Below are 25,483 nucleotides of genomic sequence, written 5' to 3'. Positions count from 1 at the left end.
TCCTCAATGCCGCCTCTCCCTCCCCCTCCTCCCGCTTTGAGATCCCGCGCGTGTGCACAGGCTCTGCCTGATGCGCCGTTGCGGACTGCTGGCATTGGCTTCTTCTTGCACTGTGCGCACGCGCCGAGAAGGGGACACTGCTACAGGTTGCCGGAAAGGTTTACAGTGAGTAAACTAGAGATGGGAAGTTCGGATCTTTTACATGAATCGGTTCATTCGCTGAGCTGACAAGAAGCAAGTGAACCGAAGCTTAGGTTGCGCAATGCGCACGCGCGGATGCTTGGATTCACTCGCTGAGTCGGCTCTTGGTCTGAGTCAGGAAGTTTATTCTTTAAAACCCTGTGTGTAATTATCTACCCCACTGTAGGAAAAATTAAAATGGAGGGTTAAATGTGTAAATGTATTTAAAAAAAATACATCTCTCTCAATAGTTATATAGCCACTGAATGAGACAGAAGGAGGGATGCCTTTAACATATATATCTCCTTGAGAAGCCAATTTGACCCTAAAGGGTTAATTCAACCTGTAATCTAAACTCTGTCCTGTCACTTCTCTTCTCTCTGCTCTGCTATCAGTAAACCTTTCCGGGATATATGGTTTCACATGCGGGAGTCAGGGAGCCGCTATCTAATAGAGGGAGACTCCCTGAACCTCCGGGAGATTTGAGATCCCTGGATATCACACAGACCCTGCAACCACACACTGACCTCCACCTGTAGAGCAGCCGTCTGCCTCTTCCAAAGGCCTGTGATGATGTCATAGTCATGTGATCAGTCACATGTGTGGGAGGAGTCAGGAGTCACATGACTAGGTGCTGCTGTTCTGATACACACGGAAGATAGATAAATAGTACATTTTAGTGAGCTGAAGGACCTGTGATGATGCCACGGTCATGTGATCAGTGACGCGTGTGGGCGGGGTCAGGCTACAGGCTGTGCAGTCTGTGGAGATCAGTGCAGTTCTCCTGTGTGTGAGGAGGTCATGGATTTCTGGAGGATTCACAGGAGGACAAGCAAATACCGCAGCAAAGCTGAATGTGAACTGTAGCTTCACAGCTGGTAGAGGGAAGTACAGCGAAATAATACACACAGCCCTGCACCGTATACATTACACACACAGCTCTGCACCGTATACATTACACACACAGCTCTGCACCGTATACATTACACACAGCTCTGCACCGTATACATTACACACACAGCTCTGCACCGTATACATTACACACACAGCCCTGCACCGTATACATTACACACACAGCTCTGCACCGTATACATTACACACAGCCCTGCACCGTATACATTACACACACAGCTCTGCACCGTATACATTACACACACAGCTCTGCACCGTATACATTACACACACAGCTCTGCACCGTATACATTACACACACAGCCCTGCACCGTATACATTACACACAGCTCTGCACCGTATACATTACACACACAGCTCTGCACTGTATACATTACACACACAGCTCTGCACTGTATACATTACACACACAGCTCTGCACCGTATACATTACACACAGCTCTGCACTGTATACATTACACACACAGCTCTGCACCGTATACATTACACACAGCTCTGCACCGTATACATTACACACACAGCTCTGCACCGTATACATTACACACACAGCTCTGCACCGTATACATTACACACACAGCTCTGCACCGTATACATTACACACACAGCTCTGCACCGTATACATTACACACACAGCTCTGCACCGTATACATTACACATACAGCTCTGCACCGTATACATTACACACACGGCTCTGCACTGTATACATTACACACACAGCTCTGCACCGTATACATCACACACACAGCTCTGCACCGTATACATTACACACACAGCTCTGCACCGTATACATTACACACACAGCTCTGCACCGTATACATTACACACACGGCTCTGCACCGTATACATTACACACAGCTCTGCACCGTATACATTACACACACAGCTTTGCACCGTATACATTACACACACAGCCCATCACCATGGTAAAAGATCATGTGACGTACCATGTGATGACCGGAGTGACGTCATCCCAGGTCCTTAAACTATAGTTAATGCTCTCCACAGGTCCTATACAGTAAAAGAGTCAGACGGAGATGCCGGGCATCGCGTGCAAGTGGATTAAGGTGAGTTAAATGATTTATTTTTATTTTTTAACCCCTCCAGCCCTGTTTTACTTAGCATTCGGTATTCAGAATGCTATTATTTTCCCTTATAACCATGTTATAAGGGAAAATAATAAGGTTCGGGTCTCCATCCCGATCGTCTCCTAGCAACCCTGCGTGAAAATCGCACCGCATCCGCACTTGCTTGCGGATGCTTGCGATTTTCACGCAACCCCATTCATTTCTATGGGGCCTGCGTTACGTGAAAAACGCACAAAGAGGAGCATGCTGCGATTTTCACGCAACGCAAAAGTGATGCGTGAAAATCACCGCTCGTGTGCACAGCCCCATAGAAATGAATGGGTCGGTATTCAGTGCGGGTGCAATGCGTTCACCTCCCGCATCGCATCCGCGCGGAATACTCGCTCGTGTGAAAGGGGCCTAACTGTCTCACATTCATTAAGAAGCAGCTCCAGGATAAAACCTCATGCACACGACCGTTGTTTTGGTCCACATCCGAGACGCAGTTTTTGGGGCTTGGATGCGGACCCATTCACTGCAATGTCCGGCTGTCCACATCCGTTGCTCCTTTCCGTGGTCCGCAAAAAATATATAACCTATCCTATTCTTGTCTTGGCAGTTAAATTAACGGCTGTCCGTGCCGTTCTGCAAATTGCGGAACACACACAGATGCCATCTGTGTTTTGCGGATCCGCAATTTGCGAACCGCAAAATACACAACGGTCATGTGCATGTAGCCTAAGGAAGTTATTCCAGAGAAGAACGGACCTGTGTGCTTCTGAATGAAGCACTTGTACTGAGCTCCAAGCTTCCTATGTAGCTGTGTAGTCTCCTCAGCTTCCGCTCTGTTCTCCTGGAATATCTGAGTTTTCACTGATGCCCACAGCCTGCCTCTGCCATTTAAAGATTCATACTTACCTGCTCCTCGTCGCTCTGATGGTGTATGTTGGCTCCCATGTGTCCATCTTCCAGTCCAAGGCGTGTTACTTCCTCCTCGGCATGGTCACCTGCTCTGGTGTAGCCAATAACTAGCTTCAGCATGTTGTGTTCACAGGAGACACGTCAGCGTTGAAGCCGGAGATCGGCTGCACCGGAGCAGGTAACCATACTCATTCTTGGGAGGCAGTAAACAAGCTGAGGATTGAACGATGGACATGCAGAGTCCAGTGCACAGGACTGGAGTGATGGGGAGCAGGTAAGTAGGAATGTTTCAGAAGAAGAGGCCGGCTGCAGGGATCACTTACAACTTGGGTGTTCCTGAACAACCCCTTTAAGGAGGGTTAATTAAAGACAGAGGTTATTAATACCTTGTGATGCCTTTTTGGCTCTGCAATGTCCCAGCTGTTTTCTAGGATTTTAGGAATGATGTGTTCAGAGAATATTTGGGTCAATTTGTGATGATTTGCTTAGGCTATGGGCCTGATTCATCTACAGGGCACAATTTGAAGTTTATCTTCAAGTTTGTCTATTTGTGTAAAAGTAAGGCTGGGTTCACACGGGCGTCACGTTTTGGCTCAGGATGCATCCCGGGTGCATTGCGGCAAACCCGCGCGAGTAGGTACGCAATTTCAGTCAGTTTTGACTGCGATTGCGTCCCGGTGTTCAGTTTTTATCACACGGGTGCAATGCGTTTTGCACACGCGTGATAAAAAACTGAATGTGGTACCCATAGCCGAACTTCTTTACTGAAGTTCAGGTTTGGGTTCAAGGTTGTGTAGATTGTATTATTTTCTATGTTATAATGGAAAATAATAGCAATAAAAAATAAAACGTCACTGAGCTCATCACATGGTCCATCACCATGGTGATGGACCATGTGATGAGCACAGTGATGTCACCACAGGTCCTTTGACAGGTCCTGAGGAAAGAACAGGAGACCGGCAGCTACGCGATCAATTGGAGGAGGTGAGTTATTTTTTATTTATTTTTTTAACCCTCAATTGACCTTCTACTAAGCATTCTGTATTAAAGAATGCTATTATTTTCCATTATAACCATGTTATAAGGGAAAATAATACAGTGAATAGACTTTCATCTTAGCAACAATGCGTGAAAATCGCACCGCATCCGCACTTGCTTGCGACTTTCACACAGCCCCATTCACTTCTATGGGGCCTGCGTTGCATGAAAAACGCACAATATAGAGCATGCTGCGATTTTCACGCAATGCACAAGTGATGCGTGAAAATCACTGCTCATGTGCACAGCGACATAGAGATTGCACCCGCGCAGAAATCTCGCCCGTGTGAACCCAGCCTAATGGTCTGAGAGTCAAATTTATAAAAAATGACACACAGCACTTGTAAAATTTAGCACAGGTAAACTATCACATTTCGACATTAGCTGTGGCAGGTCAGGAGTGGAGGGCATTTAGGACTTGTTCTCATCTGCTATGACGAATAAGGCCAAAAACAGTTAGATTTCTTAAGTTGACTTAGCAGGAACCAAAAAGCAGCATTTGCCTGTCGCAGACAATTGTCTTAGAAGTAAAACAACAACTGCAGTTTGAAAAAGGCTCAGGCTTGAGCCAAAACTATTCACTAATGATGCTATTATACTTTGAATAAAAGTTTCTTCATATCATCAAGAAAGTGAGTGCCGGTCCTTCTTCACTATATACTAGTTGGACGCCTTCCCTGGATGCGCGGACCATGTACAAACTGCAGTACCGACCCATCTCCTCTGATATCCCCAGCTTGGTCGTTATTTGTGCCCTAAGACGTCCAATCATGGGCGAATCCATTCCATGCCTTCAAGATGGGTCACCATACCATGCCTGCAAGCTTCTATTCCAAATTCTCCTCTTCATGGTTGGCACCACACCGGAGTGGGAGAAAGGACATCAGCAGCATCGTCCGCCATCCAGCCACCAAAAGCCTCACATTAGTGTTGTGCCTAAACTTGCACAACATGAAACGTTGAGCTACAGTCATCCCCCTCCCTTCCCGGGAATACTTTTATTACGCTTTTTACCCTTTGAGCTCCATCCCTTTGTTTTTCGCCATGTATGCTCTACCATCTCTCCCTCAACTCAGTACGTGCCGAGGCAATATCTGAATATCTCTAGTATAACAGTACAGTAGGCCAAAACACAAAAATGTCCATTTCTAAAAGCAAAGGTTTATTAATGATCAGTAACAAGTTGTGAGATGCAGTAAAACAGATTACTGTAAAAATACTCTGTGTGTTATCTAGGTTCCATTTTCTTTTTGTATAACAGATGTCTATTGGTGATTACATACATTTCTTAACCATCATTAGTGTTATATGACTTTATAGATGTAGCAGGTATTAAATTGTATGTTCGTTCCACTTCGGGGTGCGTTGTGCTATTTGCATAGTGCGGCGGCTCTAATGCAATGTAAACGAGCGTTGTGCTATATACATAGTGTAGGCGCTACAATAACAGCATAGTGCACCGCACTGCTTCTTGCTACATCTGTACTTCTTGAGTGTTGCATTTTTCCCGTATGATGAGTCAAGAAAACACATTAAAAATAGAAAGTAGCTACTTCCCTCTACGAGTTTTTTGATGATTAAGAAGAAATGATTTGTAGATGAATTTTCTGATGTCTATTAAGTTTTGATTTCAGGACAAAACATTTCCCACATTCTGAACAAGAAAATGGCTTCTCTCCTGTGTGAATTTTTTGATGTTCAACAACGTGTGATTTTTGTTTATAGCATTTGCCACATTCCGAACACGAAAATGGTTTTTCCCCTGTGTGAATTCTCTGATGGCTAACAAGTTCACCTTTTTGCTTAAAACATTTCCCACATTCTGAACATGAAAATGCTTCTCCTGTGTGCATTCTTTCATGTGCCTTAAGAGTTGAATATTTCCTAAAAACCTTTCCACATTCTGGACATGAAAATGTTTCTCCTGTGTGAATTTTTTGATGTACACTAAGCTCTGACTTTTGGCCAAAACTTTTTCCACATACCGTACATAAAAATGGCTTCTCTACGTGAATGGTCTGATGTCTAACAAGAGTTGATTTACGGCTAAAACTTTTCCCACATTCTGAACATGAAAATGGCCTCTCGTCTGTGTGAGTTATCTGATGTCTAACTAGAAGTGTTTTCCGACTAAAACATCTCCCACATTCTGCACATGAAAATGGCTTCTCCCCTGTGTGAGTTAGTTGATGTTTAACAAGACACTGCTTGATGGTAAAAGATTTATCACATTCTGAACATGAAAATGGCCTCTCGTCTGTGTGAGTCCTCTGATGTGCAATAAGATGCGATTTAACCCTGTAACTCTTATCACATTCCGAGCATGAAAATGGCTTCTCCCCTGTGTGAGTTCTCTGATGGATAACAAGACTTAAGCGAGTCCCATAACATTTCTCACATTCTGAACATGAATATGGCTTCTCCCCTGTGTGAATTCTCTGATGTTTCCGAAGTTCTGATTTCCGGGTAAAAGATCTTCCACATTCTGAACAACAAAATGGCTTATTTCCTGTGTGAATTCTCCTCAGGTGGTCAATAAGTTCCGATTTCTGAGTAAAGCATTTGCCACATTCTGAACATGAAAATGGCCTCTCGTCTGTGTGAGTCCTCTGATGTATAATAAGTTGCGATTTAACAGTGTAACTTTTATCACATTCTGAGCATGAAAATGGCTTCTCCCCTGTGTGATTTCTCTGATGCAATTCAAGACTTGATTTACGGCTGTAACATCTGTCACATTCTGAACATGAATATGACTTATTCCTTTTGTAATTGCTTTGACATTTGATTATTTTATGATCTTTATTCTGCTTAACATTGGCGTGCTCTTTAAATGTGTCTTGTGCGATACTTTGATCTGAGCTCCCGAAGACATCTGCAAACAATGAAACTTTTTATTTGTAAAAAAATGAAACCTTCAAAATGATTCATAATTTATAAGATTTTTATATAAATAATAATATCCATATACATAGTTACATGGTACATAAGGCCAAAAAAAGACATTTGTCCATCCAGTTCGGCCTGTCATCCTGCAAGTTGATCAAGAGGAAGGCAAAAAAAAAACTGAAATAGAAGCCAATTTTTCCCACTTTAGGGGAATAAAAAATTCCTTCCAGACTCCAATCAGGCAATCAGAATGACTCCCTGGATCAACGACCTCTCTCTAGTAGCTATAGCCTGTAATATTATTACACTCCAGAAATACATCCAGGCCCCTCTTGAATTCCTTTATTGTACTCGCCATCACCATCTCCTCAGGCAGAGAGTTCCATAGTCTCACTGCTCTTACCGTAAAGAATCCTGTTCTATGTTTGTGTACAAACCTTCTTTCCTCGAGACGCAGAGGATGTCCCCTCGTCACAGTCAGTCCTGGGGATAAATCTCTGTACTGACCCCTGATATATTTATACATAGTAATTAGATCTCCCCTCAGTCGTCTTTTCTCTAAAGTGAATAACCCTAATTTTAATAATCTTGTAGGGTACTGTAGTTGCCCTCCTCTAGACCCTCTCCAGCTCTGCTATGTCTGTCTTGTTCACAGGAGCCCAGAACTGTACACAGTACTCCATGTGTGGTCTGACTAGTGATTTGTAAAATGGTAGGACTATGTTCTTATCACGGGCATCTATGCCCCTTTTGATGCAACCCATTATCTTATTGGCCTTGGCAGCAGCTGCCTGACACTGGTTTTTGCAGCTTAGTTTGCTGTTTATTAAAATTCCTAGATCCTTTTCCATGTCAGTGTTACCGAGTGTTTTACCATTTAGTATGTACGGGTGACTTGCATTATTCCTTCCCATGTGCATGACCTTACATTTGTCAGTGTTAAACCTCATCTGCCACTTATCTGCCCAAGCCTCCAGTCTATCCAGATGCCTCTGTAGTAGTATATGGTCCTCTTCAGTGTTAATTACTTTACACAGTTTAGTGTCATCTGCGAAAATTGATATTTTACTATGCAAGCCTTCTACAAGATCATTAATAAATATATTGAAGAGAATAGGGCCCAATACTGACCCCTGAGGTACTCCACTAATGACAGTGACCAAATCTGAGTGTGTACCACTAATAACCACCCTCTGTTTTCTATCACTGAGCCAGTTACTTACCCACTTATACAGACATTTTCTCCCAGTCCAAGCATTCTCATTTTATATACTAACCTTTTATGTGGTACAGTGTCAAAAGCTTTGGAGAAGTCCAGATATACGACATCCATTGATTCGCTGTGAAGTCCAGAACTTACCTCCTCATAGAAACTGATTAAATTAGTTTGGCATGACCGATCCCTCATGAAGCCATGCTGATATGGCGTTATTTGCTTATTTCCGTTGAGATGCTCTAACATAGCATCTTTTAGAAAACCTTCAAATAGTTTACCCACAACAAATGTTAAACTTACCGGCCTATAGTTTCCAGGTTCTGTTTTTGGACCCTTTTTGAATATTGGCACCACATTTACTATGCGCCAATCCTGTGGAACATTCCCTGTCAGTATAGAGTCCGCAAATATCAGAAATAAGGGTCTGGCTATGACATTATTTAATTCTCTTAGGATACGGGGGTGTATGCCATCTGGTCCTGGCGAATATTCTAATTTAATCTTTTTAAGTCGCTGTTGTACTTCTTCCTGGGTCAGACAGGACACTTTTAATGGGAAATTTATTTTTACATTCAGCATTTCATCTGACAGTTTATTTTCCTCAGTGAATACATTGGAGAAAAAAATATTTAACAGCTTTGCTTTCTCCTCGTCGCTCTCTGCGACTCCCCCTCATTACTCTTTAAAGGGCCTACACCTTCAGATTTATATTTTTTAACATTTATATTAGGGGTGGGCGATATAGACGATATAGGCGATATGCGATATAAATTTGTGCCACGATATGGATTTTGAGCATATCGCCTATATCGCCGGACCGCGATATGATCGTGCTCTCTGCGCGCACCATCTTCTCCTGAGCCGGCACAGTGGAGGAGGAGAGAGTCCCTCCCTCCCCACTGTGCGCGGCTCCCGCTGACCACCAATGACAAGAGGAGGAGGGGAGGGACTGACAGTAAATCATTGAGTTTTCACGATCTCAGTGAGCGCGTGAAAACTCAAATCCGATGGTATATTCTAACCCCCAGGCGTTCCCATTGTGACAGGGACGCTTGCCTGGGGGTTAGAACATACAGGGCCACGCCGCTGACAGTAGAACATTTAAAAACTAATCAGTAACTTTAACTTTATTAATTGGTGATCTCTTTACTGTATTACCTTACTAGGTCTTAGCTCCGGTAACTAGTGATGTCCGGTTCATGAACGAATCGTTCATTTGAATCGATTCAGTTCAGTGAACCGGAGGAGTCGATTCACTTGAATGATCCGATCCGTTTGAATCGGCTCTCAGTCCCAGCACAGACAATGCAGACAGAGACGCTCAGCTCACCTCACGCTGGCAGCAGGAGCCTGAGGGAGGGACTGGGGAGGAGTCAGTAATATGATCTTAGAGTGGAAGAGCTGCTTCTGCCAGCCCCACCCCTCCCCGCCCACCAACCAATCACCAACCAGAGCTGAGGGGGCGAGGCCAGCACAGCACACTAGCAGCTCTGACTCCAGTCCTCGGAGTAGTGCAGGGTCAGGGAGTCTAAAGGAATCGAATGAGTCACAAGAATCTAAAGATCCGACTCAGTCAGTGACTCATTCCATTCATTGAGTTAGAAGAGCCGGGAGTCAGACTGTAGAACAGGTTACACTGAGGCTCTCGGCTCTTGTTGCAGCAGTGATAAGGAGCAGAAGATGACACAGAGTTTAGATTACAGGATGAATTAAATTAACCCTTTAGAATCAAATTGGCTTCTCAGGAGATATATATGTTAAAGGCATATATAGGCAGTACTACTGAATGAGATGCCTTTAACATATATATCTCCTGAGAAGCCAATTTGATTTGTGGGATCTGTGGATGGCACCGTTTAGGGGAGGGGGGGGATCTGTGGATGGCACCTTTTAGGGGAGGGGGGGATCTGTGGATGGCACTGTTTAGGGGAGGGGGGGGATCTGTGGATGGCACCGTTTAGGGGAGGGGGGGTGTCTGTGGATGGCACCGTTTAGGGGAGGGGGGGGATCTGTGGATGGCACCGTTTAGGGGAGGGGGGGGATCTGTGGCTGGCACTGTTTAGGGGAGGGGAGTATCTGTGGATGGCACCTTTTAGGGGAGGGGGGGGATCTGTGGATGGCACTGTTTAGGGGAGGGGGGGATCTGTGGATGGCACTGTTTAGGGGAGGGGGGGATCTGTGGATGGCACCGTTTAGGGGAGGGGGGGGATCTGTGGATGGCACCGTTTAGGGGAGGGGGGGGGATCTGTGGATGGCACCATTTAGGGGAGGGGGATCAGCTCCCTGCTGCTGTGTGCACAAAGCACAGGGCAGCAGGGAGAGTGTAAAGTCGTATTCACCCTAATAGAGCTCTGTTAGGGTGAATATGACAAGGGTTCTACGTTCTAGCCCTTAAGGAGACTAATAGTTATTAAATAAAAAGTAAAAAAAAGTTTAAACACGCCCCCCCAAATATAGAAAACAATATATCGCAATATATATCGCATATCGCACATGCTTAAAATTATATCGCAATATAGATTTTAGGCCATATCGCCCACCCCTAATTTATATAATTGAAGAACATTTTAGTTAGTTTTACTCTCTTTGGCAATTAATCTCTCGGTCTCTAATTTGGCTGCTTTTATTTGTTTTTTACATGTTCTATTTTTTTTCTTATAGTTTTTCAGTGCTTCCTCGCTACCCTCCTATTTTAGTGATTTATATGCTTTTTTTTTGTCATTTATTGCTTTCTTTACAGTTCTATTTATCCACATTGGTTTATTTTTGTTCCTTAACCTTTTATTCCCATACAGTATGTACATCTCTGAGATTTTAGGATGCTTTTAAAGGTATCCCATTTTGTGGCTGTATTTTTATTTTTGAGGACTTTGTCCCAGTTAGTTAGGCCTATGGCCTCTCTTAGTTGGCTAAATTTCGCTTTTTTGAAGTTTGGTATTTTTGTTCCTCCCTCTATAAACGCTCTTTTGAATGATAATTGGAAGGTTATTACTTTATGGTCACTATTTCCCAGGTGTCCCCCAACCTGCACGTCTGTTGTACTTTCAGGCCTATTGGTTAATACCAAGTCCAGTATGGCCTTCCCGCTAGTCAGGTCCCTAACTAGTTGGGAGAGGTAATTGTCTTTGGTTATTGCCAAGAACCTGTTTCCTTTATGAGATATACAAGTTTCAGTTTCCCAGTCTATAACTGGGTAGTTGAAGTCCCCCATAATAACCACCTCATTATGATTTGCTGCCTTGTCTATCTCGTTTAGTAGCAGATTTTCTGTGGACTCTGGTATATTAGGTGGTTTATAGTAAACTCCTATTAGTAATTTATTATTGTTTTTAGCTCCATGTATCTCTGCCCACAGTGACTCCACATGTTCATGTCCCTCACTTATATCTTCCCGGACTGTGGATTTTAGACAGGACTTTACATAAAGGCAACCCCCCCCCCCCCCCCCCCCCCCCTCTCCGGTTTTGATGATCCTTTCTAAACAGACTGTAACCTTGTACATTAACTGCCCAGTCATAGCTATCATCCAGCCATGTCTCTGTTATTCCCACTATGTCATAGTCCTCCTCACACATCACTAATTCCAGTTCCCCAGTTTTATTAGTCAGGCTTCTGGCATTAGTATACATGCATTTGAGAGGTTTATGTATATTTTTTACCCTACACCTTTCCTTCTGAACTGTTCCAGTCCCTCCTTCCATTCCTCCGCCAGTCCCACTACCTTGCCCGGTCTCTATCTGCACTGTCTTTCCATCCTATAATGTAATTTCCCTCCCCCGTCCCTAGTTTAAGGGGAACCTGTCACCAGTTTTATGGTGTCCTAACTAAGGGCAACATAAATAAGTGACTGATTCTCTTAGCAAAATGCTGGGTCACTTTCTTCAATTGACCCAGTCAATCTGCCAACCTCTTGTATTAAAAAGCTCCAGCTGATAATGATGAGTCATGAATATTGATGAGCTCCTGAATCTCCCTGCTGCTGATTGACAGTTATTTTCCATATGAATCAGCAGCAGGTAGGCAGGGGAGTGGCTATAGCTCTGAATTAAATAAACGCTGGACTCGATGACATCACGCTGGACTCAAATCAGCTCATTAGCATGCGGCATGTGGCATCTTTTTGTGTATATTATGAGGTAACCATCTGTCACACCAGTAAGTGAATACATCTAATGGCAAACCTCACAACACTGTTGTGAAGATGAATTTCTCCCGTACCAAGGAAGTGATCTGAAAGCAGGATGTGAAAAGGGTGGCCTTGCCTTTCAAGGAATCGCTACCAGATCTACACCGATTTAGCCCCCATTACTCTGCAAAAAATGAAGACTTTTAAACCTTGGAGGGATTGAGAAAAGCTACCATCCTGTATGTCTGGGGCTATCCCTTTGAACTAAGCTTTAATCATGGTGAAAGAACCATAATGTTCACTACTGTGGAGAAATTAGGATTACTTCCTCTAGAAAAACTAAGCGAGCAGACCTCCTGATTGAACCCAAAATGCCTCCTCAGCCTGGAAAACCTGGACCCTGCCCTATCTGAACCAAGGTCACCTCCTAAAAGCCATGACAGCATCGCTCCAACAGAGCATCATCTATTCCAACGTAACCAGGCTGAAGCGTAAGTTTTTGACGGACACGCCGTGTTGTGACATCTTGCCCCACATCACTACCTTTGTTGACCAACTGTTACTTCCTCAGATGGAACATGTTTTGTATCTGCTTTGATTAAGAATTTAATCTTGATGTTTATTTTCTTTTTTCTTTCTCCATTGTTTCAGGGAAATTTTTCTCTATAGAACTCACTCCAGATGGTACCGGTTACTTTCTTTAGATAATGGTCCATTCTTTTATATACATTTTTGTACTAGACTATATCTATGCAACATGTTTACTTCTTTACTTATTTTTTTTTCTCTCCTTTTCTCGTAGTCTTCTCTCCTTTTTTCTCTTTCTTTCCTTACACTTTTTTATTTGTCCCTGCACAATGCATGTTAATGTACTGGTGAGGCAGGTATTTGTCCATTGGTGGTGCGCACTTTAAAGGGGTTGTTCGGCCTTGGAGGCGACAACCTTTTTAGTCAAGACCTGTGCCCCTGAACATACTGCTGATGCTCCGTTCCCAGACGCTTCCAGTCTCTGTAGGACCAGGAAGTGGCTGGTTCCCGTAATACCGCAGTGGCCAATCACAGGCCACAAACATTGGCTTGAATGGTACATCCTGTTAAGCACTGATCAAGTCGATGTGAGTGCTGATGCCTGTCATGGCTGCAGCAGTCATGGGACCCAGATACGGTACTTCCTGGTCCTGAGGGGACTGGAAGCATTTGGGAACAAAGCAGTGGCAGGACCACGGCCGGGTGAGTTTTTTTTTTTTTTTTTTTTTTAATGCAGAGGGTTCAGGGTCACAGGACTGGACCATAGAGGTTGTTGGCTGCAAGACCAAACAACCCCTTTAACAATGCAACTTAACAGCTTTATTGCATGTCATTATGTTGATGAGGCATGAAATAATCTAATAGTGCCAAACAACGTACAACTCCTGAGGAGTTTATCCCCACCTTCATTTCATCAGTTGGTGTTTATGTCTTTAATGCCATAAAATCTGGTACTCCTCTACACCGCACTTCAACATCAGCCCATATAGCCATGATTCCCAAACTCAACAAAGATGAGCCATCTCACTCCTGAATATCGATATCAAACTGAGAAAATCCTGGCCACTCGTCTCAATTCATTCCTTAGCTCCCTCATCCATAAAGATCAAGCAGGATTTATTCCCATAGGCATCGCTAGCGACAACATCTGAAGAGTAGATCTCCTAGCATCTACACGAAAACTGCCCTCCTTGTTCCTCTCCTTGACATATCTCGTGTGACTCCTTATCTTGGGACTATTTGACTTTTTCTCTTCACAAATGTGGATTTTATGATAACTTTTTGGGATGGATTTCTGCCCTTTACAACACCCACAGCCCGGATGCGATATCCTATGATATCAGCCATTGCCATTTTCCCTATTCTTTTTGCTTGAACAATATTAGTAGCAGCCATCAGGGCCTGCCCAGCATTAAAGATGCTGCAGGAGCAGGTCTTACCCATAAACTCTGTTTGCAGAGGACATACTGCTAACTCTCGCTCAACCTCCTCTCTATACTAAGAACTTTCCATGAAATCTCAGGCCTCGTCACCAACGACTCCAAACCATATGCCCTTAAAATCTCTGTACAGGAAAATGCTGACTGTCCTGTGTTCCTCTTACTCATTCCAATGGTCCACAAAGAACCTAGACTGTCTAGGGCTGTGTATTACTCCCCTATATATAGACCTTTTTGCAACCACATGGAGCCACCCATATCGCATTCTATCACTAACCTTATGTCTAGCTGGTCACAAAAATGTACATACTCCACAAACTTCTTTACCTGATTCGTAACCTACCTATTACTGTTCCCACATACATTCTACACCTCCTTCAAAAACGTCTTATAACGCCCTTATCCATCAACCTCCTGTGGGTCCCTCCAGCATTTTAGCCATCATCCCTAAGTCCTTTGAAGCATCATTCTAGCAAGCTCTCCAATCTATTTGGAATAATACGGCTTTCCTTCCGGGTCTAAATGATTGTCCTTCTTCTACTTAGCAGCGGGTGAATGGCTTTGAGAGGACTAACCACATTTTTCTCTTCTTCAGGCCTTCTATTATTTGAGGATCTAGAGAAGAAATACTCTGGAACCCCATGAGAACATTTATGACATCTGGTGAATGTTAACAATTAACTAATTTATGTGGTATAACTAGGTTCTCATAGCCCAGTGCCACAAGAACAGGATCCATGGCTGGTTTGCATACGGCCACCTCAGAGGAATAATACTTTACAGTACCATAAATCTTAAAGAGGTTGGCCACTCTAAACAAAGTAGGGAGATATGACACTTACTAATATATCTTCTTAAGCCGATCTGCCTGATTTCCCTGCTATTGGCAGCCACGCCCCTCCTGTCCTGCTCTCGCCACGCCCCCTCCTGTCCTGCTCTCGCCACGCCCCCTCCTGTCCTGCTCTCACCACGCCCCCTCCCTGCCCTCGCCACGCCCCCTCCCGTCCTGCCCTCGCCACTCCCCCTCCCTGCCCTCACCACGCTCCCTCCTGTCTTGCCCTCGTCCTGCCCTGGCCATGCCCCCTCCCGCCCCTCGCCACGCCCCCTCCCGTCCTGCTCTCGCCATGCCCCCTCCCGTCCTGCCCTCGCCACGTCTCCTCCCGTCCTGCCCTCGCCATGCCCCCTCCCGTCCTGCCCTAGCCACGCCCCCTCCTGGCCTGCTCTCACCACGCCCCTCCAGTCATGCTCTCACCACGCCCCCCTCCTCTACTGCTCTCGCCACGCCCCCCTCCTCTCCTGCTCTCGCCACGCCCCCCTCCTCTCCTGCTTTTGCCACGCCCCCTCCTCTCCTGCTTTTGCCACGCCCCCCTCCTCTCCTGCTCTCGCCACGCCCCCCTCCTCTCCTGCTCTCGCCACGCCCCCTCCTCTCCTGCTCTCGCCACGCCCCCCTCCTCTCCTGCTCTCACCACGCCCCCTCCTCTCCTGCTCTCGCCCCCCTCCTCTCCTGCTCTCGCCACGCCCCCTCCTCTCCTGCTCTCGCCACGCCCCCTCCTCTCCTGCTCTCGCCACGCCCCCTCCTCTCCTGCTCTCGCCACGCCCCCTCCTCTCCTGCTCTCACCACGCCCCCCTCCTCTCCTGCTCTCACCACGCTCCCCTCCTCTCACCACGCCCCCCTCCTCTCCTGCTCTCACCACGCCCCCCTCCTCTCCTGCTCTCACCACGCCCCCCTCCTCTCCTGCTCTCACCACGCCCCCCTCCCGTCCTGCTCTCACCATGCCCCCTCCTGTCCTGCTCTCACCACGCCCCCTCCTGTCCTGCCCTCACAGCTGCCTCCCTCGTCCATCCCTGCACGTGCCATGGGGGAGCTACCTCGTCCATGCCTGAAGGAATGCTGCTGTCTGGGTCCTAGAAGCCCCCTGCTTGTATCAGAGGTGCCCTCTGCCTCTCCTGGCTGTGCAGGGCTGGATGGGCTTAGCAGGAAGATTCTTCTAAGCAGAAATAAAGAAACTTTTGCAGGAGGAAAAGAGACTGAGGGGAAGCTGTGATGGCTGATAGGAGCTCACTGACTGCAGGCTCTGCCCCCTCTGTATCTCCTGTACTGAGAGGATCCTGCTGTATGTGAAGATGTAGCAGAGCCAGGAAGTGCTGAGGTCCACAAACTGTGAGGAATCCAAGTGTCTGTCCTGTTTGTGGCCCCTCTGCTCTGTGTTCTTATCACAGATAGGTTTATTCCAGCCATAACCACAGTGCAGGAGCTTTAACCCCTTCTGAGCTGTCAGTATGGCTGAGGTCAGTGATAGCAGCAGCAGTCACTGGTCTCATCTGTAAATGTGTGCCCTCCCCGTCCTGTGCTCTGTATACAGCGATGTGTGACCCCCCTGTACACTGTATACAGAGGCGTATCTAGTGAAAATGGCGCCTATGGCAAGCACTGAAACTGCGCCCCTGGGGGGAGAGAGGAAGTAGGATCACCAGCGGCCCTGTCTGCTTAGCACATACGCACAATCGCACCTGATGATGACTTTAAGGCCTCTTTCACACTGGGGGGTGGGGGCGTCGGTGGTAAAGTGCTGCTATTTTTTACGGCGCTTTACCGTCTTTTTTGCGGCACTGTTCAGCCGCTAGCGGGGCGCTTTTAACTCCCGCTAGCGGCCGAGAAAGGGTTAAAAAAAACGCCTGCAAAGCACCGCTTTGATTTCAATGGGCAGGGGCACTTTAGGAGCCACTCCTACAGCGCCTCAAAGATGCTGCTTGCAAACGCACTGCTCCAGTGTTAAAGCCCTCTGGCTTTCTTCACACAGGAGTGAATGGAGCCGCTCTTTCAGGGCGCTTTGCAGGTGCTACAGCGCTACAAAATAGAGCACTCCAATGTGAAAGCCAGAGGGTTTTAACACTGGAGCGGTGCGTTGGCAGGACAATAAAAAAAGTCCTTTTAGCCACATCTTTGAGGCGCTGTAGGAACAGTGTACACACTGATTCGAAAGCGCCACTGCCCATTGAAATCAATGGGCAGCGCCGCCGAACCGCCAGCAATGCACCGCTGCAAGCTGCATTTTGCGGGCGGTTTTAACCCTTTTTGGGCAGCTAGTGGAAGCTCAAAGTCCTGCGAGCCGCATATTTGAGGCGCCCTGCTAGCGGCTGAATAGCGCCGCAAAAACTACAGTAAAGCGCCGCTCAAATAGCGACGCTTTACCGCCAATAGCGCAACGCCCCAGTGTGACAATAGCCTAAGCCTGGCATCATGACAGTCTCAAACAGAAGCAAGCAGCCCATCCAATATAGTGCTTGCACAATATGGATTAAATTAATTATAATTATGCATAGCCATAGATATAAATAAAGTGATTTGTGCAACAGCAGGTACAACTTGCACAAATCACTTTATTTAGGATATCTATGCATAATTCTAATTTATTTATTCCATATATTTAGCAGCACTATATTAGGTATTTAGCAAGGTTACATTTATTAGGTTGCCTGCAGTGCTTGGCAGATTGCAGAATGTCAGTACATCATTATACAGTGTGATCATGATGTGTGTGTGTACCGTAGCAGACTAGCAGTGCTGCCTGGCTGGGGGTCCAATCGTCCAACTTCTCACAGTTCTTCTCCTCACTTCACCTCAGTGCAGTCAGTCACCTCACGAGTGACACGCTTGGATAAATGAAGCTACGATACGCAGAGGAGGGTAGGCGGAGCTTGAGGCGGAGCCTCTGCAAGTTACCAGATACACGGACGGACTGGGCGATCCCATTCATAGAAAATCATGGGGGCGCCTGTCTTTCTCCTACATGCCAGCCCTCAGTCCAGACTGTCCAGCCAAGGTAAAAGTACTTTCCAAGTTAATTTGCGTGCCGCCGCCAGCGCTGGGGCTAAAGGAGGTGGCTGCAGAATGGGTGGGAATTTTTTTTTCATGATTTTTTTTTTTTTGTCGCCCACCCCGCTTGGCGCCTATGGCACTAGCCATGGCTGCCATAGCTTGGATACGCCACTGACTGTATATACTGATGTGTGACCCCCCCTGTACACTGTATATACTGATGTGTGACCCCCTGTACACTGTATATACTGATGTGTGACCCCCTGTACACTGTATATACTGATGTGTGACCCCCTGTACACTGTATATACTGATGTGACCCCCTGTACACTGTATATACTGATGTGTGACCCCTTGTACACTGTATATACTGATGTGTGACCCCCTGTACACTGTATATACTGATGTGTGACCCCCTGTACACTGTATATACTGATGTGTGACCCCCTGTACACTGTATATACTGATGTGTGACCCCCTGTACACTGTATATACTGATGTGTGACCCCCCGTACACTGTATATACTGATGTGTGACCCCCCGTACACTGTATATACTGATGTGTGACCCCCTGTACACTGTATATACTGATGTGTGACCCCCTGTACACTGTATATAGAGATCTTGCCATTGTCACGCTCTTCTTTTTATTTTTTATTTTTTAAGGCGCAGTTAAAAAGTCACAAACACATACCGTAGTTTGCAAGTTTTTAACGCCACTTTTCAGAAACAAGGGAAATGATAAATCTCCCCCTCTATACTTTCTGTTCATGGCTTACATGAGACCCACAGCAAATTTATGAACAGGGTACCAGACCCCCCCCTCCCCCCCAGAAACATATGTGTGGGACGGGTAGTGACCTCTCTTTACTGCTGGGACTGGGCCGTTCCTTCTATTACTATGTCTGTACAGGTTACTGCTGGGACTGGGGCGTTCCTTCTATTACTATGTCTGTACAGGTTACTGCTGGGACTGGGGCGTTCCTTCTATTACTATGTCTGTACAGCTTACTGCTGGGACTGGGGCGTTCCTTCTATTACTATGTCTGTACAGCTTACTGCTGGGACTGGGACGTTCCTTCTATTACTATGTCTGTACAGGTTACTGCTGGGACTGGGGCGTTCCTTCTATTACTATGTCTGTACAGCTTACTGCTGGGACTGGGGCGTTCCTTCTATTACTGTGTCTGTACAGCTTACTGCTGGGACTGGGGCGTTCCTTCTATTACTATGTCTGTACAGCTTACTGCTGGGACTGGGGCGTTCCTTCTATTACTATGTCTGTACAGCTTACTGCTGGGACTGGGGCGTTCCTTCTATTACTATGTCTGTACAGGTTACTGCTGGGACTGGGGCGTTCCTTCTATTACTATGTCTGTACAGGTTACTGCTGGGACTGGGGCGTTCCTTCTATTACTATGTCTGTACAGCTTACTGCTGGGACTGGGGCGTTCCTTCTATTACTATGTCTGTACAGCTTACTGCTGGGACTGGGACGTTCCTTCTATTACTATGTCTGTACAGGTTACTGCTGGGACTGGGGCGTTCCTTCTATTACTATGTCTGTACAGCTTACTGCTGGGACTGGGGCGTTCCTTCTATTACTGTGTCTGTACAGCTTACTGCTGGGACTGGGGCGTTCCTTCTATTACTATGTCTGTACAGCTTACTGCTGGGACTGGGGCGTTCCTTCTATTACTATGTCTGTACAGCTTACTGCTGGGACTGGGGCGTTCCTTCTATTACTATGTCTGTACAGCTTACTGCTGGGACTGGGGCGTTCCTTCTATTACTATTAGAGATGAGTGAATTGACTTTGGATGAAACATCCGAAGTCGAATCACAAAAAACTTTGGTCCAATACTGTAGGGAGCGAGCGCTCCGTGCGGTATTAGGATGTATTGGCTCAGATAAGCCAAAGTTATTACTTCACGAAGTCTCGCGTGACTTCATGTAATACTTCATAGATTCATTTTTACTGTAAAAAAAACATTTCCAGGTACCGCTCGCTCCTCCAGGGAAGTGTGTCACGGAAAACAGTTTCGAAAAATGATATATAGCCAGTACATTTAGCTTTAGATATTAATACTTCATAGTTTGGGCTATTGTCTGGGGCACTTTGGATTTTTGATGCTTAGGGTGTCGAACCCCTTTAATGTCTTTAGGAAACACATACAGTGAATTAATTAAATTTTTACCGACATGTAAATTAAAGAACAAATGTATTTATTTGCGTCTATTACCTGATGATGTGAGGGGCTGGTGGTCCTCCATCATGGTCTCCTCGTACAGATCCTTGTGTCCTTCTACATACTCCCACTCCTCCATGGAGAAATAGACAGTGACATCCTGACACCTTATAGGAACCTGACAACACAATGACACCATCATCACCCAGACCCCTCCAGTGCTGTTACTGTATAATGTCCCAGCATTCCCAGCAGTGTCACCTCTCCAGTCAGCAGCTCCATCATCTTGTGGATGAGTTCTAGGATCTTCTGTTTGATTTCCTCATGTATCAGGGGGTGAGGTGAAGGCCCCGTGATTGGGTTCAGGGTTCTTCCCCATCCTTCAGACACAGGGGCCTGACAGCGTTCACTAGAGGTCTTCTTCACTACTGTGTAATCCTGGATATGGGGAGACACAGTAATAAATATCATTACTGACATTTCCAGAGTCCATCACCTCTGCAGCCATGTCCATCTGTTATTACCATAGATAAGAATGATGTAATGTGACATCATCAGAATCTCTCACCTCTCCAGTCATATCATCTGTTATTACCATAGATAAGAATGATGTAATGTGACATCATCAGAACCTCTCACCTCTCCAGTCATATCATCTGTTATTACCATAGATAAGACTGATGTAATGTGACATCATCAGAATCTCTCACCTCTCCGGTCATATCATCTGTTATTACCATAGATAAGAATGATGTAATGTGACATCATCAGAACCTCTCACCTCTCCAGTAAATTGGAAGAGTATCTCTAGGGTGAGATGTAATATTTTCTCTGCCATCTTGTCTCTGTCCCCATCCATTCTTGATGGGTCAGTAAGGTGAATAGATGATTTTATATTGCAGGAACCTGAATGAAAACAGGAGGAAAAAAGTTAAAAACCACATAAGATACCATGAAAAATATTTAAAGAGATAATGTGTCACCCCACTGGGAGATTTACACGATTATTCAGGTCGGTTACTCCGGTCCCAGCACACCGGCCGCCTTCTCTACTACTCCAGTCTTCAGCCTAACTCTCTTACATCGGTTTGCAGTTCAACTCTGCCGCATCAGTTCTACAGCTCTGCTACACCAAGTCGCCAGTTCTTTTATAATGGTCACCCAGCTCTACTTCTGTAGTACTCCAGCTCTGCTAAAGTAGCACCATCTATCCGTACTCCGTGGATAAGTAGTTTAGCGGATCCACCTCGTTAGAACATAACAGAATAATCAGGCCATGGATCCTAAAGAGGCAGCGGCATCCATAGGACTACCATTTGATCTCAACGACCAAGTGGAAAAGTAACTTGCTTCATTGCAACGATAGGTGTTTCAGACTGTACCTGACACCTCAGCACGGATGGATGCTCAATACCCAGTCCCCATAGCTCTGTGTGCTTTTATTGTGTAATAAAAACGATTTGATACATATGCAAATTAACCTGAGATGAGTCAGAGCTTGAAAATATGACTCTTCTCTGCTCACACAAGTAAGATATGACTCTTTTATGTTCATTTGCATATGTATCAAATCGGTTTTTATACACAATAAAAGCACACAGAACTTTGGGGACTGGGTATTGCGGATGTGCTAGCGGCGATCTAGCAACCCATGTCCTCAGCTCTATACACAAAATCCCGGTGACAGGTTCCCTTTAAGCAGCATCATGGTCCACAGCCTGTCTACATGCCACTGCCTGCTCGGTTCAACAGGAACTACTGTAGAGATGAACAAATCTGGTGACATTTGTTTCGAGTCTGATTTGAACAAATCCCCTGAAAAGATGTGTATGAAAATTTTAGGGTTTCTTAGGACGTAGCCACAAGACAGCACAAGTAATATGAAAGAGACATAGAAAATATATATCAGTCTCTACCAGTTCTACCTCCACAAATACATGTGCCGGTGACAGTGTGCCTGAATTCTGGGAAAGTAATGAAGCAATAGCTTTTGTTTTTACAAAGCCATGAAAAAAAATCTCCTTTTTTTGGGAGCAGCAGCTGCGACGGCAGAATAGTGAGTGTGGAACTTGATGGATAACGTGTAGGGCTAGTAGTAGCGGCAGTAATAGCTGCAGCATCAGCGGTACAGCATGGAACCTGACAGACAAGGCAGGAGATGTGCAATTGCATGGTATTAATAGCAGTACAATATGTTACTTGATGAATAACAAAGGAGATGTGTGACTGTGTAGGGGTAATAGTGGTGGCAGCAGGGGTAGTAGTGGCTACAGCGTCAGCAGGGAGGGAAGGGTCCTCAGTGTCGCTGCCTTCTTTATTGCTCTATACACAGACTGCAAGCGTGATGTTGCTTCCCGTTTATTTGACCGCCGGGGTCGGGAGACTGCAGGAGCTGCCAGGTCTGCAGTGAGGCTTTACAGCATATTATACCACTGCACAGCCTCTCTGGGGGTTGTATTCTCCCTGTAACTGGGGCTACTGTCATACCCAGTTATAGGAGAAATCAATAGTAAAAAATATAAAAAATTGTGATGTTAAATGTCCCCCAGAGGTCTTATATGACTTTATGGGGGACAAAAAATATATTAAAAAAAAAGTTTTTTATAAAAATAAAACAATAAAAGTTTCACATGTAAAAAAAAGAAGAGCCCTTTTCCCCAATTAAGTCATTTAAAAATTGTTGAAAATAGAAAAAAAAAGATATTTAGCATCACCATGTCCATAATGATCGGCTCTATAAAATATAACATGATCCATCCCATCAGGTGAACGTTGTAAAAAAAATACATAAATAAATAATGCCAAAAAAGCTATTTTCTAGTCACCTCACCTCCCAAAAAACATAATATCAAGCGATCAAAAAGTCATATGTACCCCGAAATGGTACCAACAGAAACATCACCTCATCCTGCAAAAAAACAGCCCTCACATAAGACCATAGCCAGAAAAAAATATATATATATGGCTCTAAGAAAATGTCAATACAAAAACATGATTTTTTTTTCCCCACAAATGCTCTTACTGTGTAAAACTTTAAAAAATAGACATATTTTGTATTGCCGCTTCTGTAACGACCGTCTCTATAATATTATCAAATCAACCTACAGAATAAAGTTATCTTCATATATACCACATGGTGAACTTTATAAAAAATAAAAATAACAGACAGAATTTCAATTTCTGCCCATCTCACCTCCCAAAATGAGATAAAAAGTGATCAGAAAGCCAAATATACTCCAAAATGGTGCAAATAAAAAACTACAGCTTGTCCTGTAAAAAATAAGCCCTCACACAACTCAGTCATAAAAAAAAAAAATACAAAAAAGTTATGGCTCTTAAAAACCATTTCGGCAAATTCCATGCTAGAAAATCCAGATGCCGCTCCTCCCCTTCTGAGCCCTGGCGTATCCCCAAAAAGCAGCTTACAGCCACAAATGGGGTGTTACTGTATTCAAGAGAAAATGGGAAGCAAATTCTCCTGTTATCCCTTGAGAAAAAGAAAGTCTGGGCCTAAAGTACAATTTTCTTGTAAAAAAGAAAAATTTTTATTTTTCCATTGTCACAGCCAAGTGTTAAAAATGTTATGAAATTCTTGTTGGGTCAAAGGGCTCACTACATTCCTTGGGCAGTGTAGTTTCCAAAATATGGTTACTTTTTCCGGGGTTTTCACTGTGGAGGTACCTCAGGGTCTCTTCAAATGCAACATGATGCCTAAAGATCATTCCAGCAAAATCTGCCCTCCAAAAACTATATGGCGTTCCATGCCTTCTGAGCAATGCCGTGTGCCCATACAGCGGTATACAGCCACATATGGGGTGTTTCTGCAGGGTAATATAAATTGCAGTTTTTTTTGTTGTTAACCTTTGAAGTTTTACAGGAAAAAATTGATTCAAAATGAAAATCTGTAAAAAACAGGGACATTTTTTAATTTTACCTCGCTTTTGCTTTAATTCCTGTGGAATACCTTAAGAGTTAATAACATTTCTAAAATCGATTTTGAATAGTTTTGTCAGAACTTTTAAGTATAAAAAAAGAGTCCATCATATAAGGCCTATACAGGTATATTAATAGGAACATTAAGAGAAGCCATTTTGGTCTGATTTTGTTTTATTCAAGAGGGTAATATAAGTTCAAACCCTTGTGAACTTAGAATCATTAACTCGAGATTAGACTTGTGTAAAGACTTTTGTTTATAAAACTTAGGAGGGTTTGCATAGTCTCCTCTTGTGTGAGAAGAAATTTAGACAGGTCTAATAAAATGTATTTACCCAGATAAGACACTGAAGTAGAAATGTGTGGGTTTTAGGTTAGTTGAAATGGATAGAAAGAGACTCTCATTTTCTTTGGGGTTTTTAGATTAATCAATGTATGAGTGAATTTTGATTTTTATATAATCGATTTAAATATGTGTGTTTTATATAACTAAGAGTGTGGTAATTGTAGATATACTCATCTTAAGGTTAGAATTGAGGTAGAAATTCGTATGTAATTTCAGAATGTCTCCCAGAGAAAAGTGTAAGTTATTAATCTCTTTCCCTGAAGATTTCTTGAATGGAGAAACGTGGACACAGGTGATCATAAACAAACCCTGTCTTTTTACCAAACAATGACAACGAGTGTTGTATTGTCTGTTTGGAATGAATTCGGTTCAGTCAGAGATTTAGAAAGAGACTAGATGTTTTACAAAAGATTAACTTCATTGTCTCTTTCCGGTCTCTTCAAGGTCTGTATGAAACCTTAGTTAAAGTTTATCCCTTCTTCAAATTAATAAGATTATATACAGGAAATAGCTATAATTGCCAAAGACTTTTATATGGAGCCTTAGTGCCACCTCATGTTAGGATAAAATGAAGGTTTAAATTGTGAAATCACTAGGGGAGGTCCCATTAGTTATAAAGTGATGTCACTAGTTGTTGATTAAACTAGACCAGTCCCATTTTAGATGGGATAAAAAGATGGTATGGGCTGACAGAGGGATCATCTTCTTGAATCAGCTTGGGATGGTCATCTTGAAGAAAACCTCTTGAAACCTGAAGACATCTTGATCCATCGAATCCAGCCACTTGACCACCTTTTCAGCCATTGGAGGCAGCCATCTTAGAACTATTTAAACTCATTTCTGCTAGCTGACATTTTGGGTATAGTATATAAGGATAATATA

At 44.4% G+C, this 25,483-nt stretch overlaps 1 protein-coding gene across 1 annotated transcript in view; it reads right to left on the bottom strand.

Moving 5' to 3' along the window:
- Positions 1-25,483, bottom strand: part of LOC120990686 — an 85,271-nt gene that overhangs the window by 35,833 nt on the left and 23,955 nt on the right. The window contains exon 5 of the mRNA XM_040419593.1: positions 21,104-21,228. Within this exon, the coding sequence (XP_040275527.1) occupies positions 21,104-21,228 (125 nt within the window). The remainder of the gene's footprint in view (positions 1-21,103; positions 21,229-25,483) is intronic.

Source organism: Bufo bufo, chromosome 2, assembly GCF_905171765.1.
Source record: "Bufo bufo chromosome 2, aBufBuf1.1, whole genome shotgun sequence".
Lineage (NCBI taxonomy): Eukaryota > Metazoa > Chordata > Amphibia > Anura > Bufonidae > Bufo > Bufo bufo.
Note: the sequence above shows the minus strand (reverse complement) of the source record. Positions and strands in the feature narration are given on the sequence as shown.